At 45.2% G+C, this 23,955-nt stretch overlaps 1 protein-coding gene across 2 annotated transcripts in view; it reads right to left on the bottom strand.

The window, feature by feature from the left end:
- Rhpn2 (rhophilin Rho GTPase binding protein 2) overlaps positions 1–23,511 on the bottom strand; it is a 64,203-nt gene extending 40,692 nt beyond the window's left edge. For both annotated transcript variants that reach the window (XM_046447954.2, XM_058580437.1), the window contains exons 1-2: positions 23,380–23,511; positions 10,280–10,395 (exon numbers count right to left, since the gene is read on the bottom strand). In XM_046447954.2, the coding sequence (XP_046303910.1) occupies positions 10,280–10,395; positions 23,380–23,448 (185 nt within the window). In that variant the 5' untranslated portion in view covers positions 23,449–23,511. The remainder of the gene's footprint in view (positions 1–10,279; positions 10,396–23,379) is intronic.
- Positions 23,512–23,955: the final 444 nt, after the last annotated feature.

Raw genomic sequence — 23,955 nt, 5'->3', positions numbered from 1 at the left:
TTCCTCCAGAGAGCGAAGTACTACCCCTCTTCCTTCAGTCTCCCCCTCCCTTGGGGCTCTCCTTCATCTTGCCACATGTATGACAGTGCTCATCCTCTGGCTGCCCGGGAAACTTTTACACCTGTACCTCTGGGCTTCCCTAGCCAGGCAATGAACTACTGGCTGGCAAATGTCACTAGTTTGAAGTCTTGAGGAATAAAGGGGAGGTTTCATGATCACCAATATGAAATGCATTTTATATTACAACGTAGGGATACACATATGCATCCCTGGAACATAAGCCTCACTAAAGTCATGGATGTGATGCACTCCAACATATCCTATTCTTCCCTAAAAACTTACTCTAACAACTTCCTTTATTTAAAAAAAAAAAAATGATCTTGGGCCGGGATGTAGGTAAGTGGTACAATACATGGCTATCATGCACCAAATCCTGGATTCAATCCCCAGGGCAGACCGCGCCCCCCACACCCCACCGCAAAAAAATGTTATTTACGACTTTCCAATTCTCTGATTCTCCAACACCAACTAGGTTTTCAATAATTCGATTCAATCCCAATTCCAACTAACAAAGTTAGCAGCAGGCTCAATAAGTTAAAGGCTCAGTCTCACAAGACAGCAGGTATGGGCTGCAAGTCCCAGCAGAGGGCAATACCTGGATCTCTCACTGTCTAGCTATCAATTGGGGGAACTTAAAATCCGCTCCTCAGGTTTGACAATTCACTGGAATGATGCACAGAACTCAGGAAAACACTTTACCTACCTTTCTGGCTCATTATGGAGTCTGCGATTTGGGAAGAGCCAAAGGGAAGAGATGGCACAGAGTGAGATACAGAACAGAGGTGAGTAGATGTGGATGCCATGACCTCTCTGGGTGTGCCTCCTTCCCAGCACCTGTTCACAGCCTGGGAGCAACCTGCACCCCATCATTTAGGGATTTTTATGGAGGATTAATTACACAGACATGATTCATTAGCCATTGGTCCCTGGTAATTGACCTCAATCTCCAGGTCCTCTGCCATCTCTGGAGGTGGGAGGGAAAGGGAAACTAAAAGTTCCAGACGTCTCATCATGGCCTGGTCTTCCTGGGGATCTTCCCCATTCTGAAGCTGACCAGGAGTCATCTCATTAGCACACAAAAGATATTCTTATTACTTGAAAAAAAAAAAAAAGATATTCTTATTACTTGGGAATGGTTTTAGGAGGTCTGTGCCAGGAACAGAGACGTCAAGGGTTTTAGGAGCTCTGTACCAGGAACACAGGGAACAAAGACCAAATATTTATTTTTTATTATACCACAGCAATTCATTGGATTGATTTCATTACACACCATGGGTCACAACCTGCAGCTTGTAAAACCTGGGCTACAGAGGGGTTATTGAGAAAATGACTGGTTTACTAGTTAATATTATCCATCAGGATTCAAGGAAGAAAACTTTCTCAGCCCTCAGTATTAGGAAGGGGTTCACTTTTTAACGACATGTTGTTTTTGGCTAATGAGCACACAGTGTGTTCCAGATCACATTCCCTTCTTCATATCACCTGCCAGGAAGCTCAATAGACACACTGTGGTTCACATCTAATAAAATATATAGGATTTGGGCTGGGATTGTGGCTCGGAGGTAGAGTGCTAGCCTAGCAGGTGTGAGGCTGGGTTCAATCCTCAGCACGGCATACAAATAAAATAAAGATATTGTGGCCACCTACAACTAAAAAATAAATATTATATATATATATGATTCTGTGGCATGTGTTAGCCATACCTTCAGACAAATCTAAATCTCTTATATCTTTCTTCCTCCTATCCTTTACATCCTTATTCATTCATGCTTTAATCCGACATGCTGTACAAATGAGCAAATGTGCTTCAAATCTACTTTGTTTTGTTTTGTTTTTGTTTGTTTTTAGTTGTTGATGGACCTTTATTTTATTTATTTATATGTGGTGCTGAGAATCAAACCCAGTGTCTCATACACTCTAGGCAAGCCCTCTACCACTGAGCTACGATCCCAGCCCTTCAAATCTATTTTGGATAAACAATGAAAACTCCTAAAGAACAAGTCTTCTATTTCTTGATATTTCTCCTAGAAGTTTACACCGTCCTTTCTCCATGATGGAGGCTCAACAAATTTCAGTTTCTGGAAGAAAAAAATGCCAGAATGAAGATTGCTCCCACGTGTCAGCTCACTGGTTCTTGGCAGCAGACTGGGTCCAAGATAAATCATAGCACCGGAGACACCAAGACTCCCCAAATGCCAAGACAATGTACCCATAATGCCTACTCTTGATTTCTCCACCTTACATGTTAATTTTCTATATCTCCTCTCTCCTAACATGACAATAATTTGCCACATAAGATTTGTAACCAATCACTGAGCTGTTCTTTGGATGTAGATATTTTTGTGTGAGTCACTTTGAATTATGGTGGCAGCCAGGTGGGGTCCTTAGTTTGGCTTCTCTGATGCTGATCTTTGGATACATAGATGATTCGGAAATCAATTCTAGGATTTAAGGTGTATTTCTAGCACAGGTAAAGATTTTTCACTGATTCATTGGTAGAAGGAGGTTTCTTGATTAAGGTGTACCAATTCAAGATGGCAGATACACCCAGCCATCTCTGGTCCCAGGCTGGGGCAACGGTCAAATATAAAATGGGTTGGTCCAAATCAAGGATTAAGTCCAGAGCCTGCGTCTTGTTGATGCTAATGCTTTGTGCCCTGGCTGCCTTTCTGAATGAAAACAAATGGTTTCCCTGGGCTTTTTAGGGAAATGTGCTGCGTCTTTCAGCTTCTGTTTTGGTGTCGACCCCTCTGGGCCAGTGTGCCAAAAGAGAACTCGAGGCTGACCAGAATGAGGCAGAAGGGTGCTTCAGAAAGGGCCCAGAAAGGGCCACACACTAGTCTCCATGGCTTCTCACTGGCCAAAGGGATTTTTATAAAAAGCACACATGTACTATAAAGAACAAAGATGGCTTCTGTGCCCCGAGTTGAAAATTCCTGGCATGTCCCCATGTTTTGTCTTAAACACACACTTGAATTTTGCTTTCTGACTCACATGTCCCTATTGGTTTCCATGAGATTTTTTTCCTCTCCCAAATCTTTGAGTAAAATTGTTCCTCTGGGAACAGGTACCATAATTGACCCAGTGACTTGCACCTGCTTCAGAGACCTTATCGGATCCACTTAGTTGACTCTAGGGAACAGTCTTTACTCTGCCACCTGTTCTTCCAGGAACTGGTCCTGAATCCTGCTCTGCCAGGGACTCAGGAGGTAGGCCTGAGGCTAGCCTATGCCCTTGTAGGGCCACATGAGTGGGGCAGAAGATTAGGTGTGGGCTGGCAGGATATCTGCTCCAAGTCCATCTCTCAGTAGGGGAAGGCAGGCTTTGGTGTTCATGCCAGCCCCAAAGGCCAAGGAGCGCTCCCACATCCCACCGCAAGAACACGCACTAGCCCCTCAAAAGTGACCATGCGAGCAGTCATCAACCTCTGGTCATTCTCATTAAACCACCCCAGGTTACTCCTGGCCTAAAGTCCCATGACCCTCTGGCCAAGTGATCACAAACTGAACCGGAGACCTGTGCAACTCATTCATTTGGCCCTCAGGTAGTTGTTTTTCCCTCCCCTTCACTGGTTGCCAATGTTTAAAAATTCAACAAATGACTGATTCATTGATTGCAGTACTTGGAATTGAACCCAGGAGTCTTCTACCTCTGAGCTAGATCTTCAGCCCTTTTTTAAATTTCATTTTGAGATAGGTCTTGCTAAGTTGAGCAGGCTGGCCTCAAACTTGCGATCCTCCTTTCTAGGCCTCCAAAGTAACTGAGATTACAGGAGTATATTTTTGTTCCCAGCAACAATGAAAAGATTTTTAAGCTGGGCATGGTGGTACATGTCTGTAAGCCCAGAAACTCAAGAGGATTGCAAGTTCAAGGTCAGCCTCAGCAACTTAGCAAGTCCCTAAACAACTTAGCGAGACCCTGTCTCAAAATAAAAAAAGTAGTAAAGCACCCTGAGCTAAAGCCCTGGTACTACCCCCCTAAAAAAGAAAAAAAGAAAGATTATTTTTAAAATTGGGCAGATTGACATATGCTTGTAATCCCAGTGACTTGGGAGGCTGAGGCAGAAGGATCATAAGTTTGAGGCCAGCCTCAGCAACTTAGGAAGACCCTGTCTCAAAATAAAAAACAAAAAGGGCTGAGGATGCAACTCAGTGGTAAAGGGCTCTTGTGTTCGATGCCCAGTAGTCTCCCCTCCACACCCCCCAGAAAAAGAGATCTCCAACTTTGTGGAGTGGGGACAGAAGATCTGGCACGGGTAGGTACCTTTAAAATATTGGCTATTCTCCTAATTAAATTCCAGGAACCTCATAGATTCTTTGCTGATATAGATCAGAGAAGATCATGAAGGGGCCTAAAAACCTGGCAGCTCACAGCACCTGCCCAGCCACAGTGTCCTCTTACCTGGTCACACACTGGAACCCTCACTTCCAATCCTACATTTCTGGGGACATTTTCCCAAACATCCCCCTATCCCTGTTCCAACTGCACTACCTTCATGTGGGGACTGCAGTTGAACATCTGAAAATTTAGAAGAAAGAAGGAGCTCAAGGCCCAAGACATGATAGAAACTACCCCCTGCTCATAAACAGTCACGTAATCATCATCCATCACCCAGGGACACGGCCGGGCCACCGCTAGGCTTGGCAAAATGCCTTATTTATTTTCAGAAAACCGTTGGTGCCGGTTGAACCAGATTAATAAATACCTTTAGGGTTTCCTCTGACAACATTGTCCAGAGTGGGGCACTTTGAACTTTTAGGTCAGTGTGAGAATCATTAACAACCCCACCCCACCCCCACCAATGCCACCTCTGCAACTAACTTGACAATGAGTCTGAGCCAGTCTCAGAGCTATTTGCTGGTGTCAGTAAGGGGCTGGGGCTAGGGCTCAGTGGTAGAGCACGCGCCTTGCACGTGTGAGGCACTGGGTTCGATCCTCAGCACCACATAAAAATAAATAAAGTTATGGTGTCCATCCACAACTAAAAAAAAGAAAAAAAGAAAAGAAAACCAGACAGGCAGAACTGCCCTAGTTTCAGCCTGAGAAACTCCAAATCCCTGGTCAAAGCAGCCTCTCCGAGTGCCCCAAGTCTCTGAGGCTACGCTCTCTGGGGCCAGCCGCTATCATATTTTCATTTCAGCACACCCTAGAAAAACGTCACTTCCTGACATGGTCTGATTTGTTTATTTGTGTATTAAAGTCTCTCCTCCAGGTTGGCAGATAGCTCAGTGGTAGAGCCCTTGCCTAACATGTGTCAGGCTGTGGGTTCAATCCCCAGCAACCCACTCCCCTGCAAAAAAAGTCTCCCCTCCATAAAAGAGGATGTCACATACATTGTGGGTAGCCTTATCCCCTACACCTCTAACCCTTCATGGCACTTAAGAAGTGCTCTGTGAATCCATAAACAGGAAAATCTAGCAGAGACTACTCCCAGAGAGGCCTCAGGGCTACTCCCCAGCCCATAGAGCTGCCTGTTAAAGTGTCAAACAGAAAAGAGGTACACACCTGCAACTGCAGCAACTGGGGAGGCTGAGGCAGGAGGATTGCAAGACTGAGGCTAGCCTCAGCAATTTAGCAAGGCCTTGTCTCAAAATACAAAATAAAAAGGAGCTGGGCGCCGTGGTGCACACCTGTAATCCCAGCAACTTGGGAGGCTAAAGCAGGAGGATCACAAGTTCAAAGCCAGCCTCAGCAACTTAGTGAGGCCCTAAGCAACTCAGTGAGACTCTGTATCTAATAAAAATATTTAAAAAGGGCTGAGGATGTAGCTCAGGGGTAAAGAGCCTCAGGATCTGATATCTAGTATGCAAGGGGAAAAAAATTGTGGCAGGCAGAGCCTGAGGTCACAAAACACACCAGACTTCCCAGTACAGCTAGGGGGTATCAAAATTAGGAGACTCTCCTAAACTGTGCAGGCCTCCTGAGGTCTACTGTGCTGTGAGGAGCTAATGATGACTTGTCTTCAGACAGAGGCTCTGCCAATTTTTTTTTTTTTTTTTTTTTTTGATACTGGGAATTGACCTAGGAGCTCTATACCACTGAATTACATCCCCAGCTTCCCAAGACACTGGGACTTCTGGTGTTTGCCATGATGCCCAGTCAGGCAACTGTCAGATTTTAAAAGATAAAATGTAGTCACTGCCCTCTCTGAGAGGATCTACTTCTCTTCCTTGAGGGTACGCCTCCACCCCCTGTTTTTTTCCCCCTTCTAATAAATTTTAGTATACTTTGACTTTTTTTTTTTTTTTGTGTGTGTGTGTGTGTGTGTGTGTGGTGCTAGGGATTGAACCCTGGGCCTTACACGCGAGGCAAGCACTCTACCAACTGAGCCATATCCCCAGCCTGGTATACTTTGACTTAAAAAAAAAAAAAAAAAAAAAAAGCTAAAATGTTACAATACTTTCCCAGTGCCCTCTAGTAACAACTCCCTTACACCTAGTTATAGAGGAGGTTCCCCAGACCTTTCCCGCCCAGGACCTCCTGTCCTCTGCTGTTCTGGGAGTAATAAAACCAACACAGACACAGCACTGTTATTCCTGACCGAGTGGCAGATTCCAGGGATCTGCCTGTATTATTCTTTTGGACCTCTGCAGTATTTCACAACAAAAAATGAGTAACAAAAACCAATGGAACAGAAGACACAGTGACAAAGCCACACAGATACTGTCATTTGATAACAAATGGTGCTGGAAAACTGGATACCCATATGTAGAAGAATGAGACCAGATACCTATCTCTCACCCTGCACAGAACTTAAGAAAAAGAAGAAAGAAGAAGAAATTAGACCAGAAACTCTGCAAATGCTAGAATAAAAGCTAGTGTCAACACTCCGACATACTGACACAGGCATTGACTTCCTTAACAAGACCCCTAAAACACAAGAAATAAAACCAAGAATCAATAAGTGAGATGCCATAAAATTAAAAAGCTTCTGTACAGCAAAGGAAATGAGAATGTGAACAGAAAGCCCACAGAATGGGAAAAGATCTTTGCCACCTGCTCCTCAGACAGGGGATTAATATCCTGAATATATTAAAAAACTCAACATACACACACACACACACACACACACATAGAACCCAATTAACAAATGGGTAAAAGAACTAAATAGATACTTCCCAAAAGAACAAATACAGAGGACTAGGGATATAGCTCAGTAGGTAGAGTGCTTGCCTTGCATGCACAAGGCCCTGGGTTCAATCTCCAGCACCACACACACACACACACAAAAAAAAAAAAAAAAAAAAAAAGAAGAAGAAGAAATACAAATGGCTAATAACTATGTGAAGAACTGTTCAACATTTCTAGCAATAGGGGAAAAGCAATTCAAAACCACATTAAGATTTTATCTCACTCCAGTCAGAATGGTGATTTACAAATAAAAATAAACGTGGGCAAGGATATAGGGGGGAAAACACAGTTCTAAATTGGGGTAGAACTACAATTTAGTACCACCACTCTGAAAAGTACTATGGAGACTCCTCAAAAAACTAGAAATGGAACCACCACATGTCCCAGCTATCCCATTCCTTGGTGTATTTCCAAAAGATTAGATCTTTGATTTTAGAATCAGCATACTAGAAGGATACAGCCACATCAATGTTTATAGCAGCCCAGTTTACAATAGCCAAGCTCTGGGATGAGCCTAGGTGCCCATCAACAGATGAATGGATAAAGAAAATGTAGTCTATACACACAATAGAGTTTTACTCAACCACAAAGAATAAAATTATTGGGCTGGGGTTGAGGCTCAGTGGGAGAGTACTTAGCACATGGGAGACACTGGGTTCAGTCCTCAGTACCACATAAAAAAATAAGTAAATAAGGTTATTGTGTCCATCTACAACTTAAAAAAAAAAAAAAAAAAGAATGAAATTATGGCATTTGCTGGTAACTGGATGGAACTGAAGAGCATAATGCTAAGTGAAGTAAGCCACACCCAGAAATTCAAGGGTCAAATGTTTTCTCTCCTATGTGGAAGCTAGAACAAAATGAGTCAAAAAAGGGGAGGAGAGGTTTCCATGAAAATAGAAGATACATCACAGGAGTAGAGGAAGGGGATTTTAAAGGGGAAGGAGGGACAGGAAAAGGGAGGAAGAGTGGAATGAGTCTGGACCAACTTTCTTATGTGCATATATGAAGACATCACAATGAGTAACACCTTTATGTATATCCATAATGCACTAGTCTTTTTTTTTTTTTAAGCTATAAGTAAATAGAAGATCAGCAAAATAGAGAAAAGGGAACAAAGAGAAGGAGAAGAGGGTAAGGGGAAGTATTGGGGACTGATATTAGAGCAAATTTTATTCCATGCTTGGATAATGATGTCAAAATAAACCAATATTATGTATAGATAAAATGAACTAACAACAAAAAATAGGAATAAAATTGATTCATATAGTTGGTAAAAGCACAAACACTGAAGGGAATAATAAACAAAAAAGAAGAGTTGTCTTTGTCCTCCTTCCCCTGGGTCTTGTTCTCAAGAGCCAATTCTACTAACAGTTTCTTTCTTCATCCTTCTGTGCATATAGAAAAGCACATGGCCTACTAGGGAGGCTGAAATAGGAGCATCACAAGTTCAAGGCCAGACTTAGCACTTAGCAACACCCTATATCAAAATTAAGTTTAAAATGGCTGGGGATGCAGCTCAGCATTAGAGCACTTGCCTAGCATGTGTGAGGCCCTGGTTTCAACCACTAGAACCACTGCAGCGAGGGGCGAGGTGGAGGAGCCCATGTCCATACATATCTTTCTTTCCCTACCTAATATCTCAGAGACCTTTCAAACCAATTCAGAAATGAATTTAGCTCAAGATCAAGGTTGAAAACTCTCTTCCTGTTTTACTGATTGCTCAGGGGATAAGTGTATATGAAGTTACCAATCATGCCATTCATTCATTCCTGTCTGTCTGTGACTACCAGAAGCTGGGAGCCCTGGAGTCTTGTATTTCTTTTACAAATACCAAGTTGGTATATTTATTTTTTTTCAACAACCTCCCAAGAAACCTGATTTCTTCACGGACCCCAACAGTCAAGGTGAATCATTGGAAACAGCCAATATCCATAACCTTGCAGACATGCCTGCACCCTCCCCACCCTTGAAATCCCTAAAAGTTTTGGAAAGCTCCAATGGAATTATAATTTTGAGCAGGCTTTGGGGTTCCGGGTTCCTGCAAGTACTCCCCATCTCTTCCTGAAGCACCAAGAGGCATCTACCTGTCAAACTTACCTGGACAGCAGGTATAGTACCCACCTTAACTATCCACTGTAAAAGACAGCAAGGGGGCACAAGAACCTACCCTAGAACTTTGAAGGAAGAAGAAACTCTGCGCTCAGTAAACAAAAGAAAGCTGGCAGAGAGTCTTGTGTTGTATTAAAGGGTGTGGGGAGGATTTACAGCTGCTTAGGCATGGGTAAGGCTTCACTGAGTTCTGTGCTTGAGAAGAACTATTGAGTGTTCCAAGGGCATAGGGCTGCAAGTCACCCCTCTCACGCACTTCCTGTTTTATTGTTTGGTTTTCAGACAGGACCTTGCTATATTGCCCAAACTGACCTTGAACTCCTGGGCTCAAGTAATCCTCCTGCCTCAGTCTCTTGAGTCAGTGGGACCCAGGCATGTGCCACCATGCCTGGTTTATGGGTCCTCTCATTAGAAAAGGGGACACTATCAATAAAAAAAATACCCCAGTCCCATCTTCCTGCCTTGCTGTCTCTTGTACATTCAGCACACATTTACCAAGCAGTGATCTTCGCCAGGCAGTGGAGAAAACAATCAGGTCCAGAAAACAAGGAAAACAAACACCAGGGCAAGAACTGGACTTCAGCGGCTGGGGTTGTGGCTCAGTGGTAGAGCGCTCGCCTGGCATGCACAAGGCACTGGGTCTGACCCTCAGCACCACATAAACGTAAAATAAAGATATTGTGTCCACCTAAAACTTAAGAATATTAAAAGAAGAAAAAAGAACTAGACTTCAGATTAGGATGGCTGACACTCCCCTCACTGTCCTCGGTGCCTCTTCCCAAACACAATCAGGGTGGGCAAAATATTTGTTGTTAACAAGACCAATACTAAGCAAGAAAGAACATGCTCTAGGTACCAGAACTGAGGTGGGAATCCAAAGCTGACACAAGAGCCAGTCCTAGGAGTACAGGAAAGAGAGACAGGCCTTGAGAGGGCCTGGGCTCCCAGCTGAGGCAGTGAAGCCAGAGACACCTACTTCAGAAGGTTTTCCGCTCCTGTCCGCATCCGTACAGCCTTCAGGATCTGCTGATTCAAAGCTGCCCTTTGATTCTGTAGTTTGCTTCGACCAGTTTGTGCAAGGGGATTACAGCCCTAAGGGAAAAATAATAAGAGATGCCCCGTCAGAGATCAGCCACTAAAAATGATGACAATATTTAAGAGAACCGAAAAATGTTTAACATAAAATAACCTCTAAAAGTAACATCAAAGAGAAAAACAAATAGCTGGGCGTGGTGGCTCACAACTATTATCCCAACAGCTCAGGAGGCTGAGGCAGGAGGATCACCAGTTCAAAGCCAGCCTCAGCAATTTAGTGAGGTCCTAAGAGACTTAGTGATACCCTTTCCTAAATAAAATATAAAAAAAGGGGCTGGGTATGTGGCTCGGTCCTTAAATGCTCCTGGGTTCAATTCCTGGTACCAAAAAATAAGATTCACCAGACTTGATATTATTATATATTATCATGAGCAAGACTTATGATAAGCAGCTTAGTAAAGCTGCACAGACAGTCCAGATAAATCACATGCAGGCTTCTTTAAGTTCTCTCCCACCTATGATGGGTCACACAGCATATTCTTGTCCAGAACCAGAAATGCAACAACTTCACCCAAGTTAGCCCATTAGAGAGTCTTTCCAGGATTTTTAGTGGGTGCTGATCACAAAGGCACCCTCTGCCTAGCATGTACTAAAATTCCAAATTCCTAGAAGGAAAGCAAATGTTCATAATAAACCACACTTTTGTACCACCATCTAGGCACAGAGAAACCTTACCAGTTAAAGAATGAGGAAAACACTCCAAGGACCAAGTTTCCAGATGTTAGCGAGGGCCAACCTTACAAAATAGTCCTTCCTATGGCACATATATTTTGTCAGGTTTTCTTTTCTTTTCTTTCTTTTTTCTTTTTTTTTTTTTGTACTGGAGATTAAAGATGGGGTGCCTCACCACAGAGCTACACCCCCAGCCCTTTTTATGTTTTGAGACAATGCTGAGGCTGGCCTCAAACTTGCCATCCTCTTGCCTCATCCTCCAAGTCACTAGGATTACAGGTCTATGCTACCATGTCCAGTTTATAACAAGGTTTTATATGGAAGTATGTTTTATTTTATTTTTATTTATTATTTTTTTGTTTTTTATTTTCTTGGCTGTGTGCCTAAGATGGGATTACTGGGTTACACCATTAATTCTATGTGACCATCAGACCATTTTCCAAAGTCACTATACTATTTTTACATTTCCATTAGGGTTTCCACTTATCCATATCTCATCAATATTTGTAAGGGTCTTTGTATTGTGTGTGTATGTGTGTAGTACTAGAGATCAAACCCAGGGCCTTGTGCATGCTAGGCAAGTGCTCTAATACTTAGCTACACTCCAGCCCTATCTTTTTTATTATAACTATGATAGTGTTTGCGGTATCCCATTGTGGTTTGGAACTGCCATTTCCCTGATGATTAGTGATGATGAACTTGGGCTGGGGGTATAGCTCAGTGGTAAAGCACTGAGTCAGCATGCATAAGTCCTTGAGCTTGATTCCCCTCACCAAAAAACAAAATATCATTCTGCTCATTTCAGAGTCTATAGCTGGGATATGGACCCTGAGGATTCCTGCACAGGTAAGGGTTCCTGCCCCATGTGAGTGTCCTTGTCCCTGGTCAGGTAAGCAGTAAAAGTCTTTTCATAGACTTATTGGCCATTAATAGATCTTTTTTGGAGAAATATCAATTCAGAATGTTTGCCCATTTCTAAGCTGGGCTGTCTTTTTATTTGTTAAGTTCAAAAGTATTAGTTTTAGCTGAACATGGTGGCACATGCCTGTAATCCCAGAGACACAGGAGGCTGAGGCAGAAGGATTGCAAATTCAATGTCACTTTCAGCAATTTAGCAAGACCCCTTAATAAAAAATAAAAAGGAGCCAGCCGTGGTGATGCACCCTGTATCCCAGTGGCTTGGGAAGCTGAGGCAAGGGGATCATGAGTTCAAAGCCAGCCTCAGCAAAAGCAAGGTGCTAAGCAACTCAGTGAGACCCTGTCTCCAAATAAAATACAAAACAGGGTTGGGGATGTGGCTCAGTGGTTGAGTGCCCCTGAGGTAATCCCTGGTACCAAAAATAAAAATAAAAAGGGCTGGGGATATGACTTTACAATAAAGTACCCCTGGATTTAATACCCAGTATGGCAAAAAAATAAAAATAAAAACTTCCCATTCTCCTAATTTGCATGCTCATTATTAGTGATGGTATACACTTTTTAATACAGTAACTATCACTTAGATTTCTTTTTCAGTGAATTGTCTACTTGTGTTCTTCTGCCTATATTTTCCTGGGGTTTTTGGGTTACAATGTTTCATCCTATTAAGTTTAAGATCAGAAACAATGTTTCATTTAAACCTAATGATGTGCTCTCCACCCCACACAGGTGTAAGCCCAGAGATCTAAGTCAGGACCACATTCTTCCTTGAAGCTTATCTGTAGGACTGGCAGCTGTGGCTACTCCCTGGGTGTGGCCTGGCAGGCAGTATTCAATGACGAGATCACCCTTTCTCTCCAACTGCGTCACTGCAGTCCAGGCTCTGCACACACCTAGCCTCCCCAACCTCACTCAATCAGAGCCATGCCCACAGCCCGAACCCCAGCAGGAAGAGGAGAGGCAGGTTACCAAGGTTACTACAGCCACCTTTCTCAGAAGTCCCCATTATCAGTGGCCTTTTGGACTGGTGAATCAGAAATGAATTACATTTTTCCTTCCACAAAGATTTCTCATTCTCACTTTCTAGCAGGTCACCACTATTTGTTCCCCACGCAGGCCCCACACCTAGTTTTCCCTAACTTACAAAAACATTTCCTCCCAGAGTTCAATTCACACAGATATTCAGAATTTGAGTTGGGATGAATCTTGAAGTTAGTACATTTTAAACCATTAAACAATCCCTTATTTAAACTTAAAATCAGAAAACTAATTATCTTTTTTTATTCAGATATAAGATAAAATTGTCCTTAATGTTAAGCTAATTGAACATTAAAGGGGTAAAATAACTTGTTGGTCTCTTTCCTTTCCACTTCTGAAAATTACCGTGAAAGGCTGTTCAATTTGATTCAGAATTACATGGTTCACCAGTGCTCTGTTTTATTTTACAAAGACACTTTAATAACTAATTCTTTTATGTATATTCCCAGAGCTCAGATAAGCAGCCATCACAGCATATGGATAAGAACTCTTTCCTGCTCCTATACTTTACCCAACTTCTGGAATCACTACGCCCTAACCAGCCCACAGATGCAGGGTCAAGTTTCTAGATAAGGCATAGGAATGTTGGGATTAGATCTGAGTAATTGGACCCAAAGCTACATTACTTCTCACTGACAGGTAGGAATGCTGGGCCCTGCTAAGAACACAGAAATGCCCACCGGGCGGCTTGGAAATTTTCCTGTAAGGTAAATCTGGGCAAGACATCCAGAAAAATCCCCTGGTATCATCAGAGGCTGTGAGTGATCAATCACTACATCCTTCCAAGGGGTTCTTTTCCTAGGGAGCCCCCTCAGTGGTTACCCACACATTTCTCCTGCCTGGTATTGCCTAGTAACAAGGCCCTAGCCCTGCATACACAGCTTCCAGCCCAGGCCCAGCAACTCAGTATCAGGGTCTCATTCACATAGGAATGTAGAGTAGGCCCCAAAACTGGAACACAGGCTTGTATCAGGAATCAGGGGCACCAACTGAGTTGTCCAATCCTCTAGGGTCACTGCTGACAAACTCCAATAACACAGTAAGACTTTCTCCTACACAGAGTCTGTTATGTTCCCTTCCCAGGATTAAGTCCAAGCATTTCCATCAGTCTTGTAATGTGAAAGGATGATTGGACAGCAACCACCAAGAAAAGCAAGCACTGAGGGACTCTTCAGCATCATCGCTAGCTGTGTGGACATCTCCCAAGGGTCGGACACCTATGTGAACCCTGATACAGCACCTCAGCTCTCACAGCTTTGAGGCAAGGTGAGCTATCAGAGACTCAGGAGGAAATAAATATTGGAGTGGGTCTGCAGCTCAAATCCTTCCTGCTCCTTTGAGATGAGCTATGAGGCAGACACAGTGGTAGGAATGTGTGCAGATGCTGGGGCAGCTTGCCTGCCAACCCCCAGGCATCCCTCCACGTGCTCCCTGGCTCAGGGCGGCCCAGCATTACCCCACATCCTTTGCGGAGCAGTGTGATCCATGCCCCTCTCCCACTGTGGAGCCATGATGGTCAGGGGTGGTAAGTACCTGTTCTCTTACCCGCTTTCCAAGAGGAAGAACCATCTGACTTATGCCTGGCCAGTTCGAAAAGCATGTTCCTTACTCTACAACTGGTTCAGGGATAAGCACATGAGACATGACAATCAGACTCAATCACAGCTCATCAAGAAGTTGCCGTCACTGGGCACAGTGGCACCTGGCTGTGATCCCAGTGACTCAGAAGGCAGAAGCAGGAAGATGGCAAGTTCTAGGCCAGCCTAGACTATTTACCAAGACCCTGACTCAAAATAACAAACAAAGGGTTGGGGATGTAGCTCACTGGTAGAGCCCACCTGGGTTCAATCCCCACTACTGAATTGAAATAGAGGCCCTCCTTGGCCTTAAACCTAGAAAGATAGAAGACTAGATGGTAGTAGCCATATTTCCACCAGTAGGGGAGTATCTCCCCAGAAATGGAACCACCCTAGACCTGAGAAGACAGCTTTAGTGACAGCATTTGAGCCCTTGATCAAGCCAGGCCTGAAGTCATTCCTCTGGACTTTTCAGTTACAGGAGCCAATTCATTCCCTTCCTTGCTAAAGCTGTTCCCTCTATTATTATTATTATTATTATTATTATTATTATTATTATTATTATTGAGGTTTAATTTACATATAATAAAATACACAGATTTTTAAGCATACAGTTCCATGAGTATGGACAAATGTGCATACCTGTGGAGCCATAAATCCTATCAAATTATAGAACACTTCCATCAGTCCTAGGCAGCCCACACCCTGACATCCATCACCACACGTTTCTATCTGTTCTAGACCTTTGTAAACAAAATCGGATAGTATGCATTCTTTTGTGTCTGGCTTATTTCACTCAAAATCATGTTTTGAGATCCACCAAGGCAGATTCATTCATCAGTGATTCATTCCTTTTTTAGTACTGAGTCAAATTCCAGGGATGTGTTTACCTGCCTAAGCCACTTTAGATTGAAAATTCCAGCATCTGCAACTAAAAAGGTCCTACTTAACTGGAATACTTTTATCTAGACTGAAAACTTCTTGTGTACACTTGTGTACACTCCCATGTCCTCAGAGTATTGTCAGACTGATCACTTGTAAGGCAAGTATTTAATAGCAACACCTAAGCAAAAACTGGAGCCTCACTTAATTTGGAAGAAACAAGAAGATTCCAGTAGACACTGACATGGCCAGGCTACCTAGAAGGTAGACTGGAGGAATAGCGCAGTCTTCCCTACCCCACTGGGGGCCCACTCATGCAGGGTCTAGGGCAGCCTCCTTTTCAACCTGGGCCACCAGTAGGGACCCATCTTCCACACAGCCAAAGACAAAGCCCACATGTAAATGTGTTTCCATCAAATTCAAGGCAAAGTACAAGCGTGGGATGTAAAGGTCAGGAGTAAAACTGAGTGTGTGGGCTTGGGTTGTAGCTCAGTGGTAGCACGTGTGAGGCACTGGGTTCGATCCTCAGCACCACAGAAAAATAAATAAAATAAAGGCATGCTGTCCATCTACAACTACAAAAAAAAAATTATTTATTTATTAATAAATAAAAATACTGAGTCCATCTACAACTAAAATGTAAAAACAAAAACTAAAACTAAAATGGAGCATGTGTGTGGGGACAGGACAGGGCTGGGGTAGCTCTGGGCCCGAGACCCTCATATAGGCCACAGAGGAGGACAGGTGCTTTTACTTGTTTCTCCAGCAAAGATACTTTCTCTGCCTTTCTCATTTCCTCCTGGTTATGCAATCCCTTACTCAACCACCAAACTCTAGAAAACAGAATTGTTTGTTTATGGAGTGGTCAGAGCTGTCAACCAGAAAGCACAAAAATAGAATGTGATACCCTGCAATACACACATACATCTAATTTAACTTTTCACCACAATGAAGAATCAGGGCAGGCTGGATGCGGAGAATCTGCCTTTTCCATGTCCAAAAAAAAGAAGAAAAAACATGAATTTTGCACTTGTAAATAGCCCTCCTGCCCTTCCAGGATCTCCGCCAGCTTGGGGCCCCGTGGTGGAGGGGAAGGCCCAGCTGCCTCCCTCTAGCATCCCAATCCATATCTATGGGAGTGGGGGAGGCATGAGGCAAATAACTAGAGACTCCCTGCAGTGAGTTTTAGAAATCTGTAAAAATGGGGCTGGAGTTGTGGCTCAGTGGTAGAGCGCTTGCCTAGCACGTGCAAGGCCCTGGGTTCGATCTTCTGCACCACCTAAAAATAAATTAAAAAATAAAGGTATTGTGTCCAACTACAACTAAAAACTAAATATTTTTTTAAAAAAGAAAGAAATCTGTAAAAATGCCTACTGTGTGGCAATCACTATAATTTTTCAACATATTGAATAGCAAAGCTTTTACTGCGCCTCCCACTATACCCAAAACCAGCAAAATCTCCATGAATCAAATGTTTTTGCCAGACCCAACCAATGTCCTGCTTATTCCAATCAACTGTTAACCAGTTAACATCCTTGTCTATAAGATGTCTGTGTAGTATGGGTGGGAGCTGGTATTTGTTTGTGACTTTGAATTTGTGCATTTCTGTGGTTAACTTTTTAACAACTTACTTTTGTAAAAGATTTTTTTTAAAGATGGACACAATATCTTTATCTTACTTATTTATTTTATGTGGTACTGAGGATTGAACCTAGTACCTCACAAGTGTGAGGCAAGCACTCTACTGCTGAGCTATAACCCCAGCCCCTTCCGTTACTTCTTAATGCAAACGATATTGGAGAAAAATAAATGACATCTGAGTTGTTTTGATCTCCTGCCCTTTTCTCTTCTTATAAACAAATGGAAACTTGGGATTTTTCCAAAGGTTTAAGGCCATAATAAACTCACTGGAAAGGCCAAAGAGACTCACATCACTCACATCATTCACCATGGTCGGTCAGTCTGTCTCTGTCTCTCTTCCCCGCCCCCCCTCCCAGGCTTCAGGAAAAACCCTGCTCCCAGCCAGCACCCCCTGCTGCCCTCTCTGCCAGACACCTAGTCCTCTGCCTGAGCTGCACCTAGTCCCACTATGCTCTGTGGCCACCTCCAATGTAGCCTTTGTGTCACAAGACTCTAGTATCCTAGCCAAAGGAGGAAGTGTTGATCAGGATAAAGTCAATACCCAAGAGCATCAGGTGGTGTCTTGGCAACTGTCCAAATAGCCCCAGGAAACAAGGGACATTTACAGTGCTATAGCTCATCACACTGACTCTCCTCTGAGTCACCCTGAAATTTTCTGTTTCTGCCAGGGGACTCCTCTTGGCCAAGATCCCACAGTGTGAGAAGTATTAGGCAGGCCCTCTGGACAGTGGGTGTGCACCAGGATATCTGGAACCCTTAGCAAGCCATGAGCAGCCTGGGTCCAGTCTGGCCTTTCAGACCCGGCTTAGCCCATGATGGATTATCAAGGGTTAGGAACAGGATCACCAACTCCCAAACCCCTCCCCACCTGGGAAAGGATTAAGACTCCCAACAGCTGTTGGAAGGATGATACCAATACCTAATAAAGCTGGAGTTGCTTATCCCCAGTACCTACGCTGTACTTGGTGGACTTGGCCCATCAGTAACACCCTTCCCCTCGCACAAGCTGTGCCCATAAATGACACACACAAGTGTCTAACATGAAATCAGACTCTGCTCCCTGCTAAGATAAACCAGGAGGAGATTCTGAGCTTGAAGGGGGAAGAAATTCTCCTCCCTTCTCTGCTGGAGCCTCCAGGAAGCCCAGAGTAAACAGGGGCCATAAACCAGGACACAATGAACCCTGGGGCCCTGTCCAGCGAGCCAGTTTCTGTGAACAAGAAACAACTTCTTCTACAGCTCTTGAGTAAAAACAATGGAGTTAAATTCATTTTGGGGCATTTGTGTTCCCTCAGGATGAAGAGGCAGAGATAACAAGTGACAATGCTGTACTTTGTACTGATTCCTTCCATGTGGTGCTAAAACCTTCCATTTAGGGCCTTTCAACAATCCTGAGGAAAGGCTTTCCTCTATTTTTTCCCCCCAGCTGGTGTTCTTGTGGCTGAGAACTAGTTTTCCTGGGGGGTATGGGAATTACCTCTCCCCTAGGGGCTATCAGGAATCTGCTATCAGGAATCTGCTATCAGGATGCAGCCTCCTAAAAATTTAACATTACTGTGCATTTACCTACAGGTCAGAGAACATATTCTTCCCAGACTCTCAGTAGGAAAAGCATAAAAACCCTTGGGGTGTGGGGGTGGGGTGGGGGGAGCTGGTAGTCCTTTTAAGAATTTATAGTAATCTTATACAATTATACCTGTATTTAAGTATAATAATTTAGTGAGAAACAATACAGTGAGAAGTCAGAGAAAGACATGATGTTGTGACAAACCCCCCCAAAATATTTTTTTCTTTTTTTAAAATTTAGAGACGGGGGGGGGTGGGGGGGGGGGAGTTGGGCTGGAGTTGTGGCTCAGCAGTAGAGCACTTGCCTAGCATATGAGAGGCCCTCAGCACCACATAAAAATAAATAAATAAAATAAAGGTATTGTGTCCAACTACAACTAAAAAATAAATATTAAAAAAAAAAAAAACAAGAGGACAGGGTTGGTAATAATGGTGTCCACGCCTGACCTGGGGCTTACTTTTTATCTTCTAGCTCTGTATAGCCAACTCCTACATGACCCCCCAAAAGACCCTAATTTAAAAGGTATCTCCCCTTCCCCACCAGTAATTATCTTGCACATTTAGGAACCAGGGTCATCCAGCATAAGGGACTTTTAATTCCACAAAACACTGCTGTAGCTCTCCTGAATGAAGCTTGTGGAGGTACTCCACTTCTTGCTGTGAAATAAAGTAAGGGAAGTCCCTCCTTTTCAAGCCTAGCTGGAGCTAGCTTCACAAAGCATCAGCAATGGCCACATGCTTGAGCTGTAGGGTCCAGGGGCTGGGGGTTGGCTCAGCTATAGAGTGCTTGTCTAGCACACTGAGGCCCTGGGTTCAACACCCAACACTAAAAAAAAAAATTAAAAAAAAAAAAAATCAGGGTCCTGTGTATCCCAGAACCTGGTGAGAGTCAGGCACAGAGCTTTTTTTCTTTTTTAATTTTTTTTTTTTAGTTGTAGATGGACACAATATCTTTATTTATGTGTGTGTGTGTGTGTGTGTGTGTGTGTTGCTAGGGATTGAACCCAGGACTTTGTATATGCAAGGCAAGTGCTCTACCATTGAGCTAGAACCCCAGCACAAGGCACAGAGCTTTTTGAGTGTATTTTAAAGAAGAGAGGAAGGGAAGGCAGGGTAAAAGAGAAGCTTGATTTTAAGAATTTGATCCTGTGTGCAAAATTCTAAGTCCAGAGTCGTATGATGTCCTGACCACTGTCCCTGGTTAGCTCAGCCTCCCAACCCACTCAGCAGCAGCTTCCAATCCTTACCTCCCCGGCTGACAGGACTCCTCCCCAGCTTGTTCTCTTTCTCTCTGAATCTCAGAAAGACTCCCCACCTAACTTCTTCACCTTTAGCTTTAAGAGGTTTTAGACTTCCTCATTCTAAAACAAGCCTGCGGGGCTGGGCTGTAGCTCAGTCACAGAGTGCTTTGTGTAGCATGTGAAGTCCTGAGTTCCATCCCTAGCACCACAAAAAATAATGACAATAATAAATAAAGCCAGGCTTAATGCTACATGCCTGTAATCCCAGCTATTTGGGAGGCTGAGGCAGGAGGATAGGAAGTTGGAGGCCAGCCTGAGCAACTTGTGGAGACCCTGTCTCAAAATAAAAAGGGATGGGAATGTAGCTTAATGGTAGAGTGCTTGCCTAGCATGTTCAAGGCCTTGGGTTCAATCCTCAGTACAACAACAATAATAAAACAAAACAATCCTGGCTTCTCTCTTTTGTGTCCTTATCTCTCTCCAGCAACTCTCTTCTCTGCCCTTCCCCCACAACATGATACACTAACTTTGGTCCCCATCCCTCCTACTACTCATCCTCTTACAACTCCCTAAGGGACTAATCAAAAACTCTCCAGGGCTCTTCTGGCTTGTCAACCTCACCCGACCGCTAACAAGAGTCCGCTTCCTTAACACCACTGCTCTCCGGTCTTGCCTCCACCTATCCCTTAAGTAAAGGTATTATTCTCTTCTGCCCCAGGTCCCTTCATTCAATATCCCAAAGCCTCCCACACTGGTGCCTCCCAAAGCTGCATCTCCAGCCAGGAGCAAGTGACTGCCAGGTCCCTGGTGCACTGGAACCCACTTGGATATCCCAAAGGTGGCCTCAAATCCACCTGCTCCCCATAATTTGGAGTCCTGCCAACAGTGCCTTCTCCACCATATTCAATCCCATCAGTTCTTCCCACCCTGTGCACACTGCCTTTGCCCATCATTCCAACCTCTTCATTGGGATCCTTGCCTTTGATATGAGTTGGTGCATAAGCTGGTAGGAAGGACTGGTGGTGGAGATTGTGACCACCCAGCACTTTAAACAGACTGAAGTCATCAGCAGGCTATATCAGAGTAGGAAAGGCAAAGATGACTGGGATAACAGGTGGCTAAATGGCCCCAACTCTGCCCTGCCTGTCTCTACCATTGCCTCTCAGCCACCCCTGACCCTCTAACCACTCAGCTGTCTGAAGGGTCTTCCTCTGACGCAAATCTCACATGTCTGGGATTACTTTAAATGCTTCGGTGGATTACCAAAATTTCGTGGGTCCTTAGGATGTATGACCCTGAACTGCCTAATTCCGGCTAGACTTTCACACCCAGAGGCATTTACAATTCTATGCCTTTGCCCAGGCTGACCCTGAAGTGCTCTTCTTTACCTGTGTAACAATCACACTTCATCCAGGGAGCATCAGTTCTTAAGTTCTTAAGTCAAAACTGTCTCAGTTCACAGATCAGGAAAGAGTCTAAGTCAACACCATTTCTTTTCCTCATGCAAAGAACACTCTTTGGACTATTGTGGCTTAACTCAGTCACAGCACAATGATCATTACAAGGTCTCGTGTTCAAAACAGATGCTTCTCATGGTAAAGCAGTGATTCATCTGATTTTGCACCAGAGAAACTGCATCTGAAAAACACCCAACCTCACATCCTCTCCCTTTCCCTGTGCATGTCTGTCCTCCCCTGGACTCATGGCTCCCCCAGGAAAACTTGTTCTGGAAGGCTTAGGATCATCACCCTCAAAGGTGTGCTCCATCCTTCCTGACATTTCCCCCCAAACACTGCCATAGGTCCACAAAGCCACTTGTTCAGAAAACAGATAATCCAGAGAGGAAGGAAAGTTGCAGAAAGACAGCAACTTTCTGGAGGCCACAAAGCACTTTTGTGGGGGTGGCTGTCAAGCCCTGGGGCACTAGGACCAACATCTAGGGATTCCCAGGCCAAGCCTCCTTCTGCAATTCCATGGCCTGTGATCCTCTGTCCCAAACGCCTCACATAATTAGAAGTTATAATCCTGTAATTCCATGATGACATCTTTGAACTTAAATATACTGCAAAACAATTTTTTAAATGCTAAAAGCAACTTAACAAAAAAGACTTTTTCCCACTCTGTCCCCACTGGTTTCCAGATTCCCCCTCCTATCCTGCTGTCACTGCTCCTCACTAATGAGAAAAAGCCCAAAGTTGTCAATATGGAGTGGATGAAGGAAGATGCCAAGACTATTGGTGAACTGAATGGCGGGTTTTAAACAATTAAGAATTGATTGTTCTGAGTTAAACAGTTTCACTTCCCTATTTGTAATTATGATCATATCTGTCATAAAAATAACAAGGACAATCTCTTAACCCACCCAGTGATCTCAGGCCAAGCTCCAATGGCTATGTTTTGACTCACCCAGGACCTGCAAGGAGGAAGGTGTGGAAAGTGTCTCTGTGACTCCCTGCTTCAAAGCATCTTTGTAGACCAGGCCCTGGCACCTTTGGGTATCCCAGCGTCCCTTCTGGCACGGGCTGGGGTAGGTTTTGGGGGGTATTTTTGGCACTGGGGATTAAATACAGGGGTGCTCTACCACTGAGCTACAATTCCCCAGTCCTCCTCATTTTGAGACAGGATCTTGCTAAATCCTTAAGGATGCCTCGAATTTGTAATCCTCCCGCCTCAGCCTCCTGAGTTGCTGGGATTATAGGCTTGCACCCCCATTCCCAACCTTGGGTTGCTTTTGATGGACTGAATCGCTATGACCTCCGGGGGAGCAGGCAGTGTTGAGTGCAGAGGAGCGCCTGGACTAGCTAAGAGCCCAGAGTCCGCCGCACTCACCCGCCGGGTTTCTCAGGCAACCAGATAAATCCGCTTTAGCATAAAGCGAGAAGGGGCGAGACCACCGTGCTCAGGCCCTCCTGGGCGAGTCCGGACAAATGAGAAGGCGGCACCCGAGGTCCCCTTCCCCCAGCTGCTATCTTCTACACACTAAGAAGTCGAAGAGGAGGACACTGAAGTATTTTGGAGGGAAAAGGACAACGCCAACCCGCCTGGGGTGGTCTTTCCCTCCCCACTCGCGACCCCGCCTAGCGCTCCGGGGGAAGTTGGGCTCGGGTCGCAAAGCGCCTGGAGGCCGAGGGCGCCAGCGCAGCTAGTCACAGGTCCTTTCTCGGGATACGCGGAAGCACCATTCCAGACCCCGGACTCTCGGCTTACACCTGCTCAGGGGCGGCCCCCTGGACCCGCCCTCCGCAGCCGGGCTGCCACCTGTTCCGGGCGCCCGGTACTCAGCGGCCCGTTTTCCATCTCCCTCCCTTCTCTTCCCGCACCAGACCAGAGCGCCTCCCCGTCCGGGCCTCGCCGACCCCGGACGCGCGCTCCCGCAACCCCCCCACATCCTGGGGGTAGGAGGTCTGCGACCCTCTCAGACTCGCCGCCCACCCGAAGCCGCCCACCTTTCGAAAGTAGTCATCGTTCTCCTTCTCCAGCGGCTGGGGGGCCGCAGGCATCAGCGCGTGGGTCATGGTGGCGGCGCGAGCGCGGACGGTGGACTGAGGCTCAGCGACCGCCGCAAGCCCCAGAGGGCGCCGGCCCCGCCCCGCCCCGGAGCCCGCCCCGCGACCGCCCCTCCAGCCCCGCCAGAGGCCAAGTCCCGGAGCCCTGGAGACCCGACCGGCCCCGCCCCGGCCCTAGGCCCCGCCCCCGGCCCCGCCCCGAGAGTCTGCGGGGTCGGAGCCTCGGTCCTTTCCAAGTGCTAGACCCCGCCCGAACTCGCGCCTGGCGATCCCAAGATCTGGGGCCCCTGTCGCGCCGCCCTCAGGACTCAAGAGTCCAGAGGCCCTAACCTGGGCTTCGTTGTTAGCTCAACCCTGTGAGCCCGGCATGGCGCCAGGGACAGTGCAGAGGGTCTTAGCTGCAGCAGTGAGGCGCAGGCTGGGAATTCGCCCCTGGAGCCCTGGGAATAAATGCGGACTCCTGGGGAACAGGGACCAGACCCGACGCCACGTCTGCACCTCTGGTCTCTGGGCAGT

The sequence above is a fragment of the Marmota monax genome, unplaced genomic scaffold (assembly GCF_021218885.2).
Source record: "Marmota monax isolate L192 unplaced genomic scaffold, Marmota_monax_Labrador192_F-V1.1 WCK01_AAM20220418_F8-fsc00101, whole genome shotgun sequence".
NCBI lineage: Eukaryota > Metazoa > Chordata > Mammalia > Rodentia > Sciuridae > Marmota > Marmota monax.
Note: the sequence above shows the minus strand (reverse complement) of the source record. Positions and strands in the feature narration are given on the sequence as shown.